The 18,131-nt window shown below is 39.6% G+C and overlaps 1 protein-coding gene and 1 long non-coding RNA gene across 4 annotated transcripts in view; one reads left to right on the top strand and one right to left on the bottom strand.

Annotated features, from left to right (window-relative positions):
- Positions 1-659: 659 nt before the first annotated feature.
- LOC134424980 (uncharacterized) lies at positions 660-17,262 on the bottom strand. Of its 3 annotated transcripts, none has more exons than XR_010029551.1 (6): positions 17,133-17,262; positions 10,410-10,492; positions 8,601-8,835; positions 7,291-7,383; positions 2,612-2,755; positions 660-873 (listed from the first exon to the last, which is right to left on the bottom strand). It is a non-coding gene; the product is annotated as an uncharacterized LOC134424980 (long non-coding RNA). The 3 variants fall into 3 exon arrangements; XR_010029553.1 differs by having other exon boundaries at positions 8,601-8,832; XR_010029552.1 differs by having other exon boundaries at positions 10,410-10,489; positions 17,133-17,244.
- A 17-nt stretch (positions 17,263-17,279) lies between these two features.
- TOX (thymocyte selection associated high mobility group box) overlaps positions 17,280-18,131 on the top strand; it is a 217,082-nt gene continuing 216,230 nt past the window's right edge. The window contains exon 1 of the mRNA XM_063169176.1: positions 17,280-17,560. Within this exon, the coding sequence (XP_063025246.1) occupies positions 17,459-17,560 (102 nt within the window). The 5' untranslated portion in view covers positions 17,280-17,458. The remainder of the gene's footprint in view (positions 17,561-18,131) is intronic.

The following is an 18,131-nucleotide window of genomic DNA, read 5'->3' as shown; positions in this document are numbered from 1 at the left end:
AGGGGCACCTGAAAATAGGTGAGATGCATCAGACTTTACAGACTAAAAATAATTTCTTTTGGATGCATCTTCAAAAAATGGAAGATCTTTTCCCTATAACTCTGACCAATGTTTTTTGCTCCACCTCCCAGCTTCTCTCTTGTGATCTGTACTTTATGACAAATTAAAGACAAACCAGGAAAAAAAAAGAGGAATCCCAACTGAATAAACTGAATATAAGGAAAGCTTTTAAATTCTGAAATTCTGAAGAAGAAAGGGATTAAGATGTTTCTCTGCCCACAGGATTGCCAAGTTCTTGGTTAACAGTACTTTTGAATGATTTTGCATTACCAAAGTTCACTCACATAATGAAGAATGACTATAAGTAGCAATTTCAGTCTTTCCCTAGTCCAGTAATGCACTTTATAATAACAACTTTTAGAATATAAAGACATTCTTTTTGTTAGTGAGGGGGGTTGGGGTATGGGGAAGAAGGTAGGAGAAGGGACAGGACAATTTACCACTTAATAGAATTCCTGGCATCCAGTTTAGCTAGCAAAATTTCTTAAGAAGTCCTGGGGAGACCTAAGTATGGCACACAACAGAAATTACCTAGGAAAGTCAGTGCACTCAGAAGAGTGCACTGACTGGAGAGTGCACTGGAAATATCAAAAGGAAGGGACTATTAAAAGTCTTTAATCTACACAGTTATGTTGCATTGAGCATGCATAGAAGAACAGCCCTCCATCCACTGAAGAGTCACAACATACAGTTTTATTATAAGCACTGCTTTTTATAATCCAAAGGGGACTGAGTCTTTCCTCACACCTCACACTTCACAAAGTCTTTCCTCCCAAAGAAAACCAGATGCAGAAGCATTTTCCAGCTCTTGTCCTGCAAAAAAAAAAAAAAAACAAAAAAACATTATGAAAGATGGAGAAAGAAGTAAGATGGTAGCAAGGTGAATGACATGGATTACAGCCTGCAGCAGGAGAGACCCAGGATCTATCAATTGATTAAAAAAATAAAACTGTAAACTTTTCAAAAATAAATGCCTTATACCCAACCAAGTATCCCTTTCTGTAAGAGAAGGCCATAGTTACTAAGCCCTTAGCAGTCCCTTATCCCTGCATACTCAGGAAACCATTAGTTGGGAAACTTTCTGAAGTGGGAATGCTGGAGGCCAAAATTTCCACACATATAATTGATAGACCACTAACAGCTACCAGTTAAGTTATATAGGTTAGTTGGGGAAAAGAATGCTTACTTTGAGAATTCCAATAGAGTTTGAATGTAAAAGACTACTCTGCTCTGCATGGTCAATGCATGGTTAATGCATTTGCATTTCTCCTGGCATTATCCAAAAAAGACATGTCTTTGTACTGAAGACATTGATAACTCAGTATGAAAATCCTCCTGGCCTTATTCTGCAGCTGATCTGGGGTATTTTGAAATCAGGTAAGATAAGCACTCACGGTACTAAGCATAAAAGTCTGTCTGTAGAGTCCAGCTTGACGTGGTTTTGGAAATTAAGGGTCTTTCCCAAAGGACTGCACTGTTTGTATTTTTAAAGTCAATCAAAAGTGTTGATTTTTGCAGACTCAAGACCAAAGTCCTCACTGAAAAAATCATACCATTTAGAAAAATTATGGTCCTCCAAAGATACATTTATCAAACTTCAGCCAAAAAGACTGCTGAATATAACTAGGACACTAGCAGTGACATGTTGGCCTGCCTGCAACACAAATTGGTTAGTGCTAAAAGAACTAAACCATCAAAAAAAAAAAAAATCAGAAGTGCAAAATCCACTTCCATATATCTTTGTGAACTCACTCCATATTTTTTTGACTGCCATTGTGATACTGCATTTAGAAGCATCCAGAAGAGTTTGAGGGCTGGCTGTAACTAAAAGTATCTTGAACTTTAAAAAAGACATCTAGCATGTATGCACAGAGATGCCTTTCATGTTTCCATGTAAAGAGCATCCAGTCTGTAATCTTGCAGATCACTCATTCACAGGTTATGTCTATGTATCTACAAATTTCCAAACTGCAGTGTTTGTTTTTCATCTATCCAGATGAATACCCCAAAAAATACCACTGACCCTTTGACATGATAAATTACTCTGTGGGCATTTTATTGCTAAGATGCAAAACTCTGGCGAGTCATGTAATCATGCAATCTAATTAGTCTTTTAGATGGTGAAATATCATTCAGGGGAGAGATACTTTACAAATAATATTATCAGGATTCTCTTTTCCCTACCTCTTCTCTAAATTGTCTTCATAGACATAGATGTACACAAATACACTGCCATACACTATCCAAATGACTGGCCTGGATAAGATTATTTCTGCTTAGACAGACCATTGTTTTTTGCTGAATTTCATTTAAAAAGGCTTTTTGAGTTGTAGACAGAATCTTTACACAGTACACATTGATGATGTTGAAAATGCAGAGAAAAATATTTTTAAGTTCTGTCATTCCCTATACTCCATTTCAATTTCATTTTTATGAAGGCATTTGAAAGCAGTGGAGAATCTAGTTTGAACCTTTATTTTTATTTTAGTTTTCTCATGTCTAAATTATAAAAGACAGATCCCAATTCTTTGGGTACTGCAATTTAATTTACCTCCAAAGATGCATTTTTTCTTCTTCTTGCTGTATAGTTGCTCACAGCTGAAATTGTTCAGTCATAATGAAAACACACTTACTGCATTCCAACTGCTTACACAAGTATGCATTTGGGGAATAGCTTTCTTTTATTTTAAGTTATCTGCAAGGAAAAATATTGTAAAATATACCATTCTTGAGAGAGTTTTCAGAAAAAGTTAAGCAGAGTTAAAAAAATATATTTCAGGTGACTATTCTATTGAGCTTAAATTTGAGTATCTCTAGTGTAATACTGATGTCTAATTTTGCTATCATTTCTGCTCAGTATTTTCCCTCCCCTCTAAGAGTACCTTGCAGTTCCATAAGAGGGCTGGATATGTTAACTCATCCCTAAATTTCTTACCCTTGCCCCTAGCAAAAGGATTGCAAATTAGATAAAGTAACTACTTTTTTCAGACTGTGATACAGAACACATTTCAAGCCATTCACTCATTAGAAAAGAGTATGACTTTCTTGGGCTGCATTATCAGAGCCAAATGTTTCATAAACTACAAAATGACATGTTTATTCTGTTTGGGTACTTAATTCTTAAATTTGCTCATTCATTCATGCCTAACAGAAAAATCTAGGTTATTGCCTGCTCAGTCAGAAGCAACAATTGAAAAAATAATTACACTGCAGCAAAGGCACAAAATTCTTAAACTTTGATGCGCCTTCCAAAAAGTTACCATGAATTTCTCAATTTTCTTTCTTCTTCATCCCCCCTAAACCCTTTTCTCAGTATTGCAAGTTCATTTACTAGAAAAATATGTGTGCTGAATGGAAGCAACCATTTATTCTTTATCAACACCTTTGCAGCTAAATTATACTGCGGGTAAGTATACTTATTAAAACACATCTATTGAACAAAATTTGGATTAAGTACTTTTCTGTATTCTTTGAAGTTATATAACTACAAAAGATAATGTTAGTAAATGAAACATATACTTGGCTAATTAATGCACGCAATTAAAAGTACATAATTGTCTTTTCATTCCCATTTAGGTCTCTATTCAAAAAAGCACTTAAGAATATCCTGCTCTTTAATATGACTACTGTACTCCTTTAGGCATATGACCAACCAAATATTTAAGGATGCACTTAGGCATGCGTTTAAGAGGTCTGCTGAAACCAGATGTTAGTGTAGAAGAGCATGCAAAAGAGAGCACTCATCCCCCTTGGATTGAAAAATCTATTAAAAATGCTTCTGAATTAAAAAGAAGCACACTAAAATATGAGTTCAGTTCAGTTCATCCCAACTGAAAGGAAAAGCAGGAAATGCTCTCAGAGGCTGACAAAACCTGCTGTTTCTATCACTAAGTCCAAAGAAGTAAATCAAAGTAAGGACTAAATACAGAAATTCACAGCACTTGCTGCACAATCCTCTTCAGAGTTTCTTGAAATCAGTGTTTAAGATCTTCCTAAGTGAAGAGGACAGAAAAAGCTGTCATTACACTAGCTGTTATCACAACTAACCTCTACATAATTAAAGCCTTTTTTCATATTCACTTTGTTACTTAGAAGCCTGTCTGCTTAGTAAACTCATAATGCAGCATAGACTGTTTGTTCATAGTTTTGCTTTTTTCACTACTACAACACCATAGCAACCCAAACACCAAATATTTATTTTCTTTCTCAAACACTGCAAGTTATTTTATGAAAAAATTTATGCAAATTGGGCAATACATTGACTCATTCTGTTTGTCTCTCTTGCATGTATCTCTAAGGCACCTATCACCATGGTGCCTAAATGCTGTGGCACTAGTTATTTGCCAGCTTTCTTGTATCATAAGTAGTGTCATCATTTTTGTCCACTTTTATACAGCCTTTTTATATAAACTTTTAAAAAGTATCAGCTAGGACAGAACAGTCATGGATTAAATGCAAGGAGATGCTTTCTGCAGCAATAAACAGAAATCAGTAGTAAAATTAATCATCCTGTTTCCTTCAGTCTTCATTTACTCTGAAAATAGTTTATCCAAACAGTAGTAGAAGGTGTTCCTTTGATAAAAGCTTCTCTGATTTAAAAAATCCTGGACCCAAAATCACTTGCATTCTACCTCCAAACCAGCTCTTATAACCCACAGCTGCCCACACAACACCACACTGTCCTAACAAATTTTTCTAGTACATAATTCAACTTATTTCCCTTCTTAGAACTCATTCAGAGTGCATCATCCCCTAAAATATACTGTAATCATTTTAACTCCAGACCAATGTCATCCTACAAACAAGTTATCTTACTGTGAGACCCAGGATGTGTAAACAATCCTGCAGAGCTTCCTTGCTACTACAAATACAAAACAAACAAGGGACGAGAAACAGTGACATTTGTAAAGATACACCTTCTGCTGATGGTAAAAGTTAAGATCTTTTATTCCTATCCTCCTCCTTTAATAGCAGTCAAATGGAGAGCACAGGAAACTGCAAATAAACTTTATATTTGAAAAAAAAAAAAGAAAAAAACTAACATGGGCTAAAACATTGTGATGGTGTATTTGGCTCAACTTAAAATAGAATGATTTTTATCCCATAATATTAAACGGAAAAAGTATAACAAGAAAGAAGTGAAATGGAAAATTGCTACAGCTGAAGAACATTACACAGAAAAAAAAGCAGCATTTTTTCTAACAGCTCTGAGATTACATGAGAAAGAGAGAAAGGATGTGGAGGAGGGGGAAAGGGATAGAGAGGTAAGACAAGGGAACATGAAGCATGAAGGCTGAAAACAGAATAGAAACAACTTTTATGGAAAGACTAAAAAAATTAGGAGAAAGCACAAAATCAACAGAGGCACATTCAAGACTTGAAATATTCTGCAGAATAGGTTTTCCATAAAAAACTTAAATGTAATTGGACTGTTCATCATTTATAAACTGGATTTCTTGTAGTTCATCTTGCCACAGGCCAGACTGCTTCCACTTCTCTTACCTACAGCATGTTTTACTCTGTGGAGTTTATCTTAATCTCTGCAATTCTACATCAAAAGATATCATAAGATATAATTTTTAGCCAATGTTTTAATTTAAAACCTTTTTTTAAACCATTGGTAAGATAGGGTTATTACTGGAAGGCAAGTGCCTCCAAACAGAAAAATGTCTCACTTTTTAGTTGTTCTCAAGGATGGCAACAAAGTTTGACAGCTGACATTTCAGGAAGCAAAAAGAGCTCGAAATACTACATTAATAAAGCATATTTTGTCTTTCTTAATGGAACATATACAGGGACATTATAAAAATAAAATACTCTCTTCTAACTTGAATATTCAGATCCTTCATTGATCATGATGCTTTATCACCAATGAAATGTACTGCATTCTTAGGACATCCAAACTCATATGAAATTGATGATTTATATATATATACACAGCACCTTACATCTTCAAAGAGTTTGTAAATAGCAACACCTTCATTCTCATCCTATTTCACTAATGCAAAATGTAAGACTTGACATCAGAAATATGTAAAACAAGAAAATTTAGATTTTTCAAAGTACAACTGATATTAGAGAGATCTAAAATTTCCACTGATATATGAGAAACTCTGCCTAGATAAAAACTAGGTCTCTGTGAATTTCCACTCTGTGGAGGTGGGCACAGGCATGAAACCTCATCCTTTGCAGAAAATAAATTAACATCACCATTTCTTTTCAGTATTACAAAATTTTTTGTTGACTGAATGTGCACAACCTCTGCCTTCCAAGGTATCAAATAATATCATTGATCAGACATAAATGAATCAGTCAAACCTGTTCAGCTCATAACCAACCCTTTTTCTATGTTCTAGAAAAGAGTGGTTGTATTTCTGTCTAGCCCATGGCTGTACATACAGCCATATTGCTAAGGCATTGCTCAAAATCCTGCCACATCATATAGTTTTATATGGCTGCATATGCTGTATTTCAATACATTTTTGAAATTACTTAACTTGATGGATCTTCTTGCAGCTGGCCTACTGAATTTCAGGACTGCTAGCACAGCCAGCTGCTATGAGAGTTCAACTCTTTTGTACAAGTGACTGATAACTCTGTGACTGCTGTTAAATTCCTGGACAGATCAAATGAAGCTCACCTCCCCCTAGATCTGAAATCTCTTCAAGCTGCTTTTTTAAAGCCACATAACAAGTGTTTTGTCCTGACATTACTGTTCCACTTTTTCTTCCCTGTCTTAAAGGAATTTTCGTTCTTCTAGTTCTCATGGGAAATTGTGTTAAAATTCAGGAACCCGACCTTAGGTTGCATTGAATATTCCCATTGACTTCAGGCCATAAAAAAGGAAAACTGTGAAAAAGAGTTATATTCTGTCAAGAAGAATATGGCTCCAAATGCTGGAATCATCCTGACAGCTCTATTTCAGAAGTTAGCCAAGGAGAAAGAAAGGGCCAGATCTCTTGAAAATTACATACACATACCTCACACACATGTATACACATACAAAGCATAAAGGAGAATAGAAAAGAGAACCTGGAAAGAAACCCTGCCAAATTTATCAAGTAGTAGATGAATTATCCCCAAGACTTTCATAGAAGCAGCAGCCACCCCATTTTAAGGTGAAATTTTATTTCAGTCTCAGCTGCAGCATAATCTCAGATCCATCCATCCGTGTTTCGCCCACTCCCCCTCCTTTCCCCTCACAGTCCCCCTGCTCCCTTCCCAACTCACATGTTGAGTAACTTTGAGGCATCACTTCCTCACCAATACCACAGTTTTCATGGGCCTGGCTAGGTAGGAATTGCAGGAAGAAGGATTGAATTGCTTAAAAAAAAAAAAAAAAAAAAAAAAAGCATTGGAACATTGGAATTTTCCAGTGTTTGGTCTTCCCTAATACCAGAAGCACCTCTGAGTTTGAGTTTAGCAAGCAGACTCTTAGGTGCTGTTTCATTATTGGCTTAAGCTACCCTAAGTATGGAGTGTGCCAAGAGGCAGGCCCACTCACCACCTCCCTCCCCCTCCTCTCCTCAGACCTAGGTAAATACTCCTCTCATTTCATCATCAGTTCTCATGCTGCCTCAGAGTCAGCCAGATCAAAAATACAAAATGATCCACCTAAGATCTGAGCCACACACTAATTTTCAGATGGTTCCTGACACAGCTGACCTCAAAGTCAGAAGCATGCTCATTCTCCCTAGGGAGACAGCAGAATATGCAGCTGGAGCAGGAAGGGAAAGAGAGCTGTACCACCATCTTCAGCAGCAGCACAGATTTAAATTTGCTGAAGCCTACTGCAAAACCACAGCTCTGTTATGTTAGGAACAACTCCCAAATGAACCAAACTGTACAAAAGAAAAAAGCAGACCTTGACCCTTGATTTTAATGTTCAAGGAAGACAAGAAAATACAGATATTCTCCTGAATCAGAAATGCCAGATGGTAGAGAGGCACACTTGAGTATGTTTCCAAAGCAGAACCAGTAATAACACCCTACACCTGGATGCTGTGCCTGCACTAACTCCTGACTTAAAAGCAGTGCTAGTAACTACGGGAGCATATCCCTTAAGCTGTGTGTGAAAATATGTGTACCTCAACAAATTTATTTCCAATAGGTTAAGGGAGAAATTGTCTGGCCTTTTTGGGTGTGCATGGAGAGCACTTTGAGAAGCTGATGGAAGAGACACAATAATACCCATGCGCTGTAGTCCCAGTTTTCAGCAGTAGTGATCTCATGAGACTGATTGTATTAACACTGCTGGTTCATGCCTTTTGATGCCCAGTCAGCTCAGGTTTATTGCACTTCAGTATTTGAGCTGGAATGTTAGGAAACTGCATCTATTTGAATAACCACTGCAGCACATTCAAATGGAAGAAATGCCTTTATACCACCTAAGACAGACAAAAGTCTAGGGAAGCAGGGCAAACACAAGCCTGGTCCAGCCTGATTTTGTTGCCTTAAATTTGTGCCAGTGGGCTGTTTGGCTTCTGAGGCAGGAGGAAAGAAGTTAACTACCCTTGTGCAGTTCAATACCATGAGAATACCTTAGTTTGATGTACAACTATCCAGAGAACCTGAAATGCTGCAGAAATCCTTCCATTTTTCACAGCTGACAACAGCAACTCTAAGTATTCCATTTATATTTCTGCTATGATACTTCAGAAGATCTTATCCTGGAACACTTGTGTCGGGTGACTAATTACATAAGAATTGTTCATTTTTGTCCTTTTTACTGCAGGAGTATGTTCACAAAGTTAGTCCTTTATCTGTGATGCACTTCTGAAAGAGAAAAACAAAAAAGACAGAGAAGCCTGGCGATTTGATTAGTTTCTTCCGAGATATTTAATTGCTATTACAGCCAGAAATATGTAATACACTATAATACAATTTTCTTTTTGAGAGTAAAACTTGGGTTAAATACTAGCACAAATTCACGTGATAGCAAAGTAATCTCAGGAGTTTCAAAAAACAGAACATGGCAAGCTAGACTTCCACTGTTTTTTTGTGGTTCGCTTCTATAAATTTTGGGCACAGAATCAAATTTTAACATTCTACATAGAAAGCCAGAATCTTTCTAAAAATTCTTTTACAAATCAGCAAGACTGGAAACAATTTGATAGAAGACTTACTGTGTATGCTCTTTCAGCCATTTCACTAGAAACTCATTTTAGCTTTCTCTGAGGTAGAGATAAACCACAGCTAAGAGACAGTTATTAAATCTTCTTTATACATTCTGTATGAAATGCATTAAACCAAAAAAATACTATATTCAAATAAGGTTAAGGGTCTGACTTAAACCCAAAGGCATGGAAATTCAGAAATATTGTGTCTTCCTACCCTTTACTCTCTTCAGTGTGGCTATGTATTGTAGCAAAAATGACTTGTGCTCAGGTTCCTTAAACCTCTTCTTTATGTTACATTTCTCCTTAAAGGTACTTTCTATTTTAAGGTTATTTCAGTTTGCATTCTCTTTGTGGACTGAATTCTGCCCTGGACAGTCTGGGGGGGGAGGGGGGTATTGTTTGTTTGTTTGGTTTTTTAAAATAATTTCATTTTTTCAAATGATTACAGAAACATAGATGTGAGAAAAATAAAGGAAAAGGATGTATGTATTAGTCTTGGCAACCAGATATTCTTGCTTTTATTTTTCAACACATACCTTACAAATCACGCTCGCGAGAGACAGGCAGGCAGATGTAGGACATGCATGACTCTCAGCAAGTGCAAGCACATGCTTCAGCTCTCTCCCTGCCCCCCTGTAGCTCCACTTAAACATATGTAAATACCTATTACATATTTCTCCAGTGAACTAAGTAGGAACCTTGCAGTTGACACTGCAAGACTTTGTGCCACAAAATTCCTTGGGGCCTTCTTCCATGATGGACTTTTTCCCCTTTTCCTGAATACAACAACGACCAGTGGAGGTCACACTTTATTCAAAAGAAAGTAAGATGCTTGCAGATCCTCCTTCCAGGGGGCTGTCAGCCTTGAAACCACCTCCTACACTGTGGTACAGTAGTTTGGGCCTGCTGACCTCTTGGGCAAATTGCAAATTGTGTCTTCTCAAGATAACTTCAAGCAGGGAAATTCCACTGCTTGAAGGAGGGGGAGGGTATCTTAGGAGGTTGATGGAGGGTTTTTTTCCTATATTCTACAATTGTAAACGAGTTTGAGTTTCTTTTCCTTCTCTTTTATTTCAAATTATTATAATAATTTGAAACGCAGCTATTATAAATCTATACGCATTCAACAAATTGTTAGAAACTTGATAATTTCAAATGTGGCCTGGGAGTTCCCCTCCACGTGTTTCATATATTCTGATAAATATGTATATTTAATTCTGTAATACTTACACATGCTACTGAAGGGTCAATTTTTAAAGATGAGCAGCCAACGCAGACGATTCATTCCCTCCAACTGGTACTCCTGCCAACTGCTGAAAAAAAAAGGACAATGGCCATTCCAACAAAAACCAGTGTTGATTACACTCTGGTAGCCAGAGTAAAGGGAGATGATTTGGAGGACATCCACAAACATTAATCTTTGCAGTCTGACTGTGATAAAAGTAAACCATTCAAAATCCTCAAACAAATAATCCTCAACAAAATAGTGTAAGACTATAAAATAATACCAGTGATGTAGATTTATCTTAAGATACCATAGAACAAGACACAGGGGATTGAGAGAAATTCCTTAAACAGATAATACTTGACAGTAGTAGACAATCTCTGTTAAAGAGTAAGAGAAACAGAAAGCAGTAGCCTTGACCCAGAAAAGGTATTTCTGCCTTATACAGCATAGAAGACAGACATTCAAGAAAAGCTCATCCATGAGAAATGGTGATCTCCTATTGCTGCCAAGGTCAGTCAGACCTGTTGTGATATCTTCTGTAAATGCTGACTCTATCACTTACAGTTTTCCAAGGACTTCCTTAACACCCAGAGCTTTTTTATTTTTATTGTGGAACAAAGTTATAACATGAAACTGTCAAACTAGAAAGCCCAGAAAAGGAAGACAGAGAGTTTTTATTAGACTTAAGAGTGACAACTCCATCGAGAAAAAAAAAACCATAACAGTTATAAGGAAGGGGATATGAAGTTCCTAGAGATCCACCAGAAAAATGCCAAAATCTCAGCAAAGAAGTAAATTTTGCTCCCAAGTCAGCAGTCCTAACAGTTTATCATGCCCCTTGAAAACTGACTGCAGATGACACGCAGATGGCATATCTGTTTCAGCCTATCAAGTGTGAATGGGATGGAATTTATTTGCTACAACAGGAAGCTCTAATGGAAACCCCCAATATACTTTTACTATACTTCAGTCAAAACCTTTTGCACTTGGAAATGCCAACTGTGCCAACTGTATGGTGCTTTTATGACAGCAATCATGAATGCCAAAGGGAGAAAAATAAATTCAAGCAAGTAATTTTATTTTCTCTACCTAAAAAATTAAAATGGGATAATAGATAAACTGTAATACCTTCTAGGCCTAAATTTTTCTTTTTACTCTGTGAACTTTACTATACTTATATGTATTCAGAGAGAATACAGTTTGGACCCCTCTCTCTATTAACATCTGTAATTCTGAGCTTGAATTAAACTACTAATTAAACCCATGTAATAGAATGTACTTAGACTACTTTTTTGCCCCACTGCTTTGGGGTGGGAGCCTCCTGTTGAAACACCTACTCGCCTGGGGATTTAAGAAACATCCCTCTCTTCACAGAGACCTTGTGAATATAAACAAAAATGAAAATCTTCTCTAGCAAAAGACATCTGAAACAGAAAAGTAAGTTTGTAAGTTTTAAGTAAGTCTGTAATGATCCCTTCATGTCAGGGGAGCTCATGCAGGGGCAATTCAGCTCTGTTTGGAGGTTCATCAAATAGGACAATGATGACATCATTGTTCTGAATTTAAAACTGATTAATCACCTGCTTATCATCTGTCTTGCAGATGAGAATTCCCTGTTGAATGCTATGGATAAACTGGTGATAAAGACCCTTCCTCTGCTTGTGACCAGTTCTGGATCAAAGCTGCAAATATGCAAGGTGAATTTTACATTTTTATATTTCTTTCATGGTAATTTAAGTTCTTGATTCTCTGAGATATTTTGTGCTTAATTCCTACTGGGGGCAATGGCAGATGAGTTGTAAGAATCTTTTCTGAGATGCAAAACACAGTTCGGCTTCAACCCATGTGTCAATTCCTCCTCCAGTGTTAAATTTTGGATCATTTTTTGGATTAAGAAGTTATGGCAATACTCAGGTTTTCTCTCTGTTTTGTAGCAAAGGGAAGTCAGGGGCTTTCTTTAACTTTTAGAAGTGATTTGTACTTCCTTATAGAGAACAATTTATTTTCATACAAATGTGATAATTTGGGGCCCATCATTTTCACCACAAACAAATTAAATAAGACAGGAGCAATAGCTAAAATAATAAAATAGCTATCTCTTTCATTACATATTTGATAACACTTTGTTTGACACACTATCAGGTAGCCTTACAAACTGTTTAAATACTCTGAAACATATATTACACCTATTAAGTTTTTATACTGTACTGACGATCTCTTTTTTCACATTGATTTATGCTTACTTATAAATGCATACACAGAATGTCAACACTTAAAACGAATCAATTTCTTGAAGGATTTGAGTTCATTCTGATGAAACAACCAGATTAATTACATTGTTTAAAACATTCTGCAATCTTAATATATTATCATTTGCATCTTCCCAGATCCAAGTGTCATATCCAGATTAAGAACATGAAACAGGACATCCACACAAAAGAGACAGACCCTTTGTCCAATTATTATTTAATTAACTACTATCTAGATATGGATGAGCATTGACCTTTGTTATGAATGGTAAACAGTCCTGTGAGTTAGTAAATCAAAAATTTCAGCAGGAGGGATTTTCTTAGCAAAATCTCATTGGTTCCCTTATAGCTTATCTGCTCCTCCTGGCTACCAAAGTACAGTGCACAAAGAAAGAAGCAAAATGATTTTCCAATCCAACTCTTTTTAAAAATACGCAGCAGAAAACTTTTCTTTAAAGAAGAGCCAGCCTCATGAAGAGATTCTTGTGGTGCCTAGCCTAAGTATAATAAATACTAAGCCATCATCACAGTCTCACATTTCCTTCTTTCTAGGAAGACCAGGAAGTCTGCTCTTTGTAATAGATTATCAGATATCTAGTGGTCTCAAATAAAACTGGGTATATATGTGTGAAATTTAAACAAAAATATGTTGGACTGTTGTTTTTTAAACTTTATAAAATACTTTATTTCTCTTTGGCTGAGAACATTAGTTATGTCTGCTGATGGCCCCCCAATACACTAGGCAGACCAGCTGGGTCAGACAGTACGATATACAAGAAAATAATCTGTCATATCAGACACAGTTACTTGTTCCACTGAATTCTGTTCACCTGGCCACTGAAAAGACTGTGCATTCTCAAATGAGACTGTGCCAATGGCCAGACAGGCTCAGACCGAGGGGGTGTCCCAGCAGTACTCTGCCTCCAATGACGGCTCTAGACGTGACAGCCCAAGCTGAGGGCAAATACTGCCACTACCTACTTCCATGTCCTCCACCTCCAGCTATTTTCAGCCCAGAGGAGTTACTGATCCATTCATGGTTTGTCCATCTAATGACCTTCTCAGTTTTCCAGTCTGCTGCATAAACCTCTTGCATCCACAATGCTGTTTGGCAAGGAATGCCATAGGAGTTCTCCATTGCATAGAGAGTATTTACACTGCACAGTCTAACTCCAGCAGACAGCATTTAAAAGAATAACTTTTTTAGTATTGGCAGATAAAGATCATGTTCCTCGAGGCATTTGTTCCTCTTTATATGAGAAAGGCAATAACACTCTTATATGCAGGTATAGCAACCTCTTTCAAGACTATTTTGGAGACATTCACTTGAACGTTGAATGGCTTTAAAAACTCAGTGCCCTTCTGAACAAATGTTCCTTCCTTTTGAGCTTCTAAAAATTGATTCATTCTTATAAATCTGTTTCAACGGTTTTTTTTCTTTTTCTGGAAAATGCACTTCCATGAGCTAAAGTGGCCAAGTTTGATATACCATTGAATTATCCTGCAAAGGCCCTTGCTTTCTCAGTCCATAAAGGCAAAACCTATGATATTATTAACAATTTTAGTTCTGGTCTCCACAAACACATTATTCTGAAAACCCTAGAGAACATGTTCCCTACAAAACAAAAGAATGTTCTAACAGAATAATATATATATTTAGCTCTTTAATTTTTACCAACTGTACAGATAACTGCCACAAATCTCAGGTGTTTTACCATCTTGATGATTAAATCATCTCTGTAAGTAGCAGCAAAAATTTTATAACTCTCAGGGCCTGCATCATTAAGTACTGAAAATAACTTGAAGTGCTGCGCAAAGCAAAAGGTACAGTTGTAAACTCCTACAGACTCCGAGGAACCCAAAGCCCTTCCTAAGGCAGCAGTCAGTAATATTTCACATAAATAAAAAGCCAATTCTCTACTTTTTATTATCAGACACTCCAGTCATTCTGGTATTGACATCTCCAGCTCTGCATTTCTGTACCTGCATGCACTTGTATGCACCTGCACACACTGGTTGCCTAGAACAGCTCATCTCGAATTGCTGTATCTCTACCACCTCTCTCCACAACAGGCTGCAAACTAATCCACTGTCCATGAATAACAAGTTTCTCAACAGCAGCTTTTCAATACGGAGCTTGCAATCTGTCTCCCATTCACTTTGTCAAATTATGGTCCACATATCAGCCATTTGCAGCAGTGATATATCTGTCAGGCGTCAAGTACATCTCTTGCAAAGGAAAATCTTTTTTAGGATTTTTTAACTTTCAAAATGTCTAATCCCAAACATGTAAAATAATGAGTCAGATGCCAAAAATCATGAGGGTTTGGGGTTTTCTGTGTGTTTTTTTTTCTTTTTTAATATGTTAATGTCCTTTCCTTTGCTTTCTGGAGCTTTTTCTAGGTCATGTTTTCAAGCTTTTCTCCAAGGCCAGAAGGGTTTCAAACATTATTAAAAAGAAAGCAACTGAGATCCTTTTGTAATTTCACGTTTAAGAAAAACATTTATTGCCATCAAACTTAAATTCTGTTGAACTGACAACCAAGTACCTTCAGAGATGTTTTTGATCAAATAATCCTGAAATAGGAATATTGCTTCAAACCTGTTTTCTCTAGAGTTTCATTTGCATTACTTACGTATTTTTTCAGATAATTAAGCTTTAATGAAAGCAGGTTGTTAGACATGGAAGAAAGTAATGACAACACAATCCTGAAGGACTCTGCAGTATCAAAATATCTGAGGTGCAGATTATGTATCTTTGTAAATGTATGTGTATATCCTCACGCAAGCAGTGATGTTTTCACCTGAAATTTGCGAACTGCTCCCCCACAATACTGAGTTGCCTTGAAATCTTTACCGTAGAATTTTTTTTCAGTGATGAGAAGACAGTTTTGTGTGGCAACATGCATTACAAATCTTCTAAGATTCTAACTGGTTTGTGATGGAAATGTTCATGAGTATTGATAAATGTAACCATTCCTGTTAATCATCATAATCTCAGCTTGTTTGTGTGGCACTCAGTAATTCGTTTTTATTTAAAGAAGAAAAGACATTCCTTTCTTTTCATAACACAATTCCTCTGTTGGGCATTATCTAAGCTCAGCATAGTGTCCTTCCTGTATTCTTTCTCTTCCATCCTTTCTGCCCTGATTAAGACTACTGAAGACTCAGCAGGAAACCCAGTGGGATTGCTCATGGTGTCTTGAAGTCACCTTTTCTTTCATTGTTTTTGCCTGTTAAACCTTGTTATGCTCATCAATCCCTCTCCCGCATCCCACTGGATTCCGAACTTTCCTTTGTCAGCACCCTTGTTTGCTCCTAATTGAGCTCCTCCTAATTTTCCTTACCCCATCCGCTTCTCCTTCCTTCCTCCCCTCACAGTTAGGCCATCTCCTCAAATGTCCCTCCTTCATCCTGTGCCTGGTGTCACCCTGTGCGCCCAGGCCCGAGCATCACCATTACTGGGGTACACCCCAGATGACTGGATATTTCACGGGTGCGCTTTACTTTCAACTTGTTTCCTGCTTTCTGGGACACGCTCATGGATCACAGCCTATGTGTGTCACCACAAACTCTGGGCGATAGCTTCCACTCCGCCGGGACTGGAGACGAGGGCTCCGCTGACAGCGCGACCCACGCCAGCCTCAGAGGGCTGCCAGGGCAGAGGGCTCGCCCCAACTTTGCCAAAGGTCCGCGGAAATGGGTCCAAGGGTGTCACAGAGGCCCCTCAAGAGACCTGCCCGCGGCCACACCGGCACTCTGAGCCCGACCCCCCCCAGGCAGCGCACCGAGCCCTCTCCCCGCCGCCCTGCGGCCCGGCCCGGCCCCGCGGCGCGGCGGGGGTGCCATAGTAACGGGCGGGGGCCGGGCGGCGCCGGGGGCCGGGCGCAGGGCGCTGCGCGAGGGCGGGGACGGCGGCGGGATGGCGGGCGCGGGAGCGCCCCCTCTCCGCGGCTCCGGGCCCCGGCGGCCGCAAATGGCTCTTCCCTCGCCGGCCCCTTTGTGTGAGGCACACTCGGAGCGGCGGCTCCGCGGCGGAGCGCGGTGCGTCCCCTGCCGCCGCCAGCCCAACCCAGCCCGGCCAGGCCGGGCCGAGCCGAGCAGAGCCGAGCGGCTCGGGGCGGCTATTCCAGCGCCTGGGCGCCCCGCTCCCCCCGGGGGTGCGCGGGGGGCCCGGCTGCTGTCGCCACCTCCCCCTCAGCCCCCCCCAAGGCCCTCGGTGTGGTGGGGGACCAAAATACAACTCCACCAAACCAAAGCAAATAAATAATAACAATATTAATAAAAGAAAAAAAAAACAGAGAGAGAAAAAGAAAAGGAAAGAAAGAAAGAAAGAACGGGAAAAGAACAGAGGGAGCGAGCGAGAGGGAGGGAGGGAGAAGCGAACCAACTCCGAGACTCCCATAAAGAGCGGCACGCACGGAGCGAGCGCCCCGGTGCCGATGCGCGGGGGAAACAATAAGTACTCGAAGTTACCTGCCCTGCCGTAGAAGAAGGAGGGTTCGTGGGTTCTCTTGCAGACATCTGCAGACCGGTGCTTTTTTGGAAGAGATTTTTTTTTTTTCCTCTCCTCTCTCTCTTTACAAACCACAAACGGATGTGAGGCAGGGAAGGTGTTTGACTACTGAAGTCAGGCACCTCTTTTTTTATTCTTCTCAGTCTTGTGTGTCCCCCCCCCTTCCCTCTCTCTCTCTCTCACACACACACACACTCACACACACACACTCTCTCACACCCCCCTTTTTGCACCTACATTAACGACCAAAAGAAAAGGAAAGGAGTTTGCTTGATGTTTTAGTGAAATGGACGTAAGATTTTATTCACCACCTCCTCAGCCTGCAGCCGCTCCTGATACGCCTTGTTTGGGACCTTCCCCCTGCCTGGACCCCTACTATTGCAACAAGGTGACTCGTGTTTTGTGTCGTCCGAGGTGTTTTATCTGTGCTGTCGGTGTGTGCTGTTGTCGCGGCGCGTTGCATGAGCGGGCGCTGCGCTCTGGCGAGCCGCGCACCAAGTTCCCCGGCGAGGCGGAGGGAGGGCAGCGGCACTTGCCGGGCTTTGGGGTTTGGGGAGCGCAGGGCCGCCCGCCGCGGAGCGGTGCCGCCGGGACACACAGCGGCTCCCCCGCAGGCACCCCAAATTAAACCCCCGGAGTAGTCTGGGGGCGGGCGGCTGGAGCGGGGGGGGGGGGGTGGGTGGGTGGGGGAGGCATTTTCCATAACATCTTTTCGGAGAAACGGCGTGGACGGGGATGTTGGTGCGGGGGACTTGAATTTCCAGGGCGCTTATTAATCAGCAAGACCGCGTCCGCCACAAACCGGCAGAAACTCTGCCCCGCAGTTCATGTGTCAAAGTGCCGAAAAGCACGTTTGTGTGTGTGTGTGTGTGTGTGTGTGTGACATATTTGTGTGTATACACACACACGCACACACAGGCATACACATTATGTGTGCATAATAAGTCTGCATGGTGTTT

This window comes from Melospiza melodia, chromosome 1 (assembly GCF_035770615.1).
Source record: "Melospiza melodia melodia isolate bMelMel2 chromosome 1, bMelMel2.pri, whole genome shotgun sequence".
NCBI lineage: Eukaryota > Metazoa > Chordata > Aves > Passeriformes > Passerellidae > Melospiza > Melospiza melodia.
This window is presented reverse-complemented; position numbering and strand designations above follow the sequence as displayed.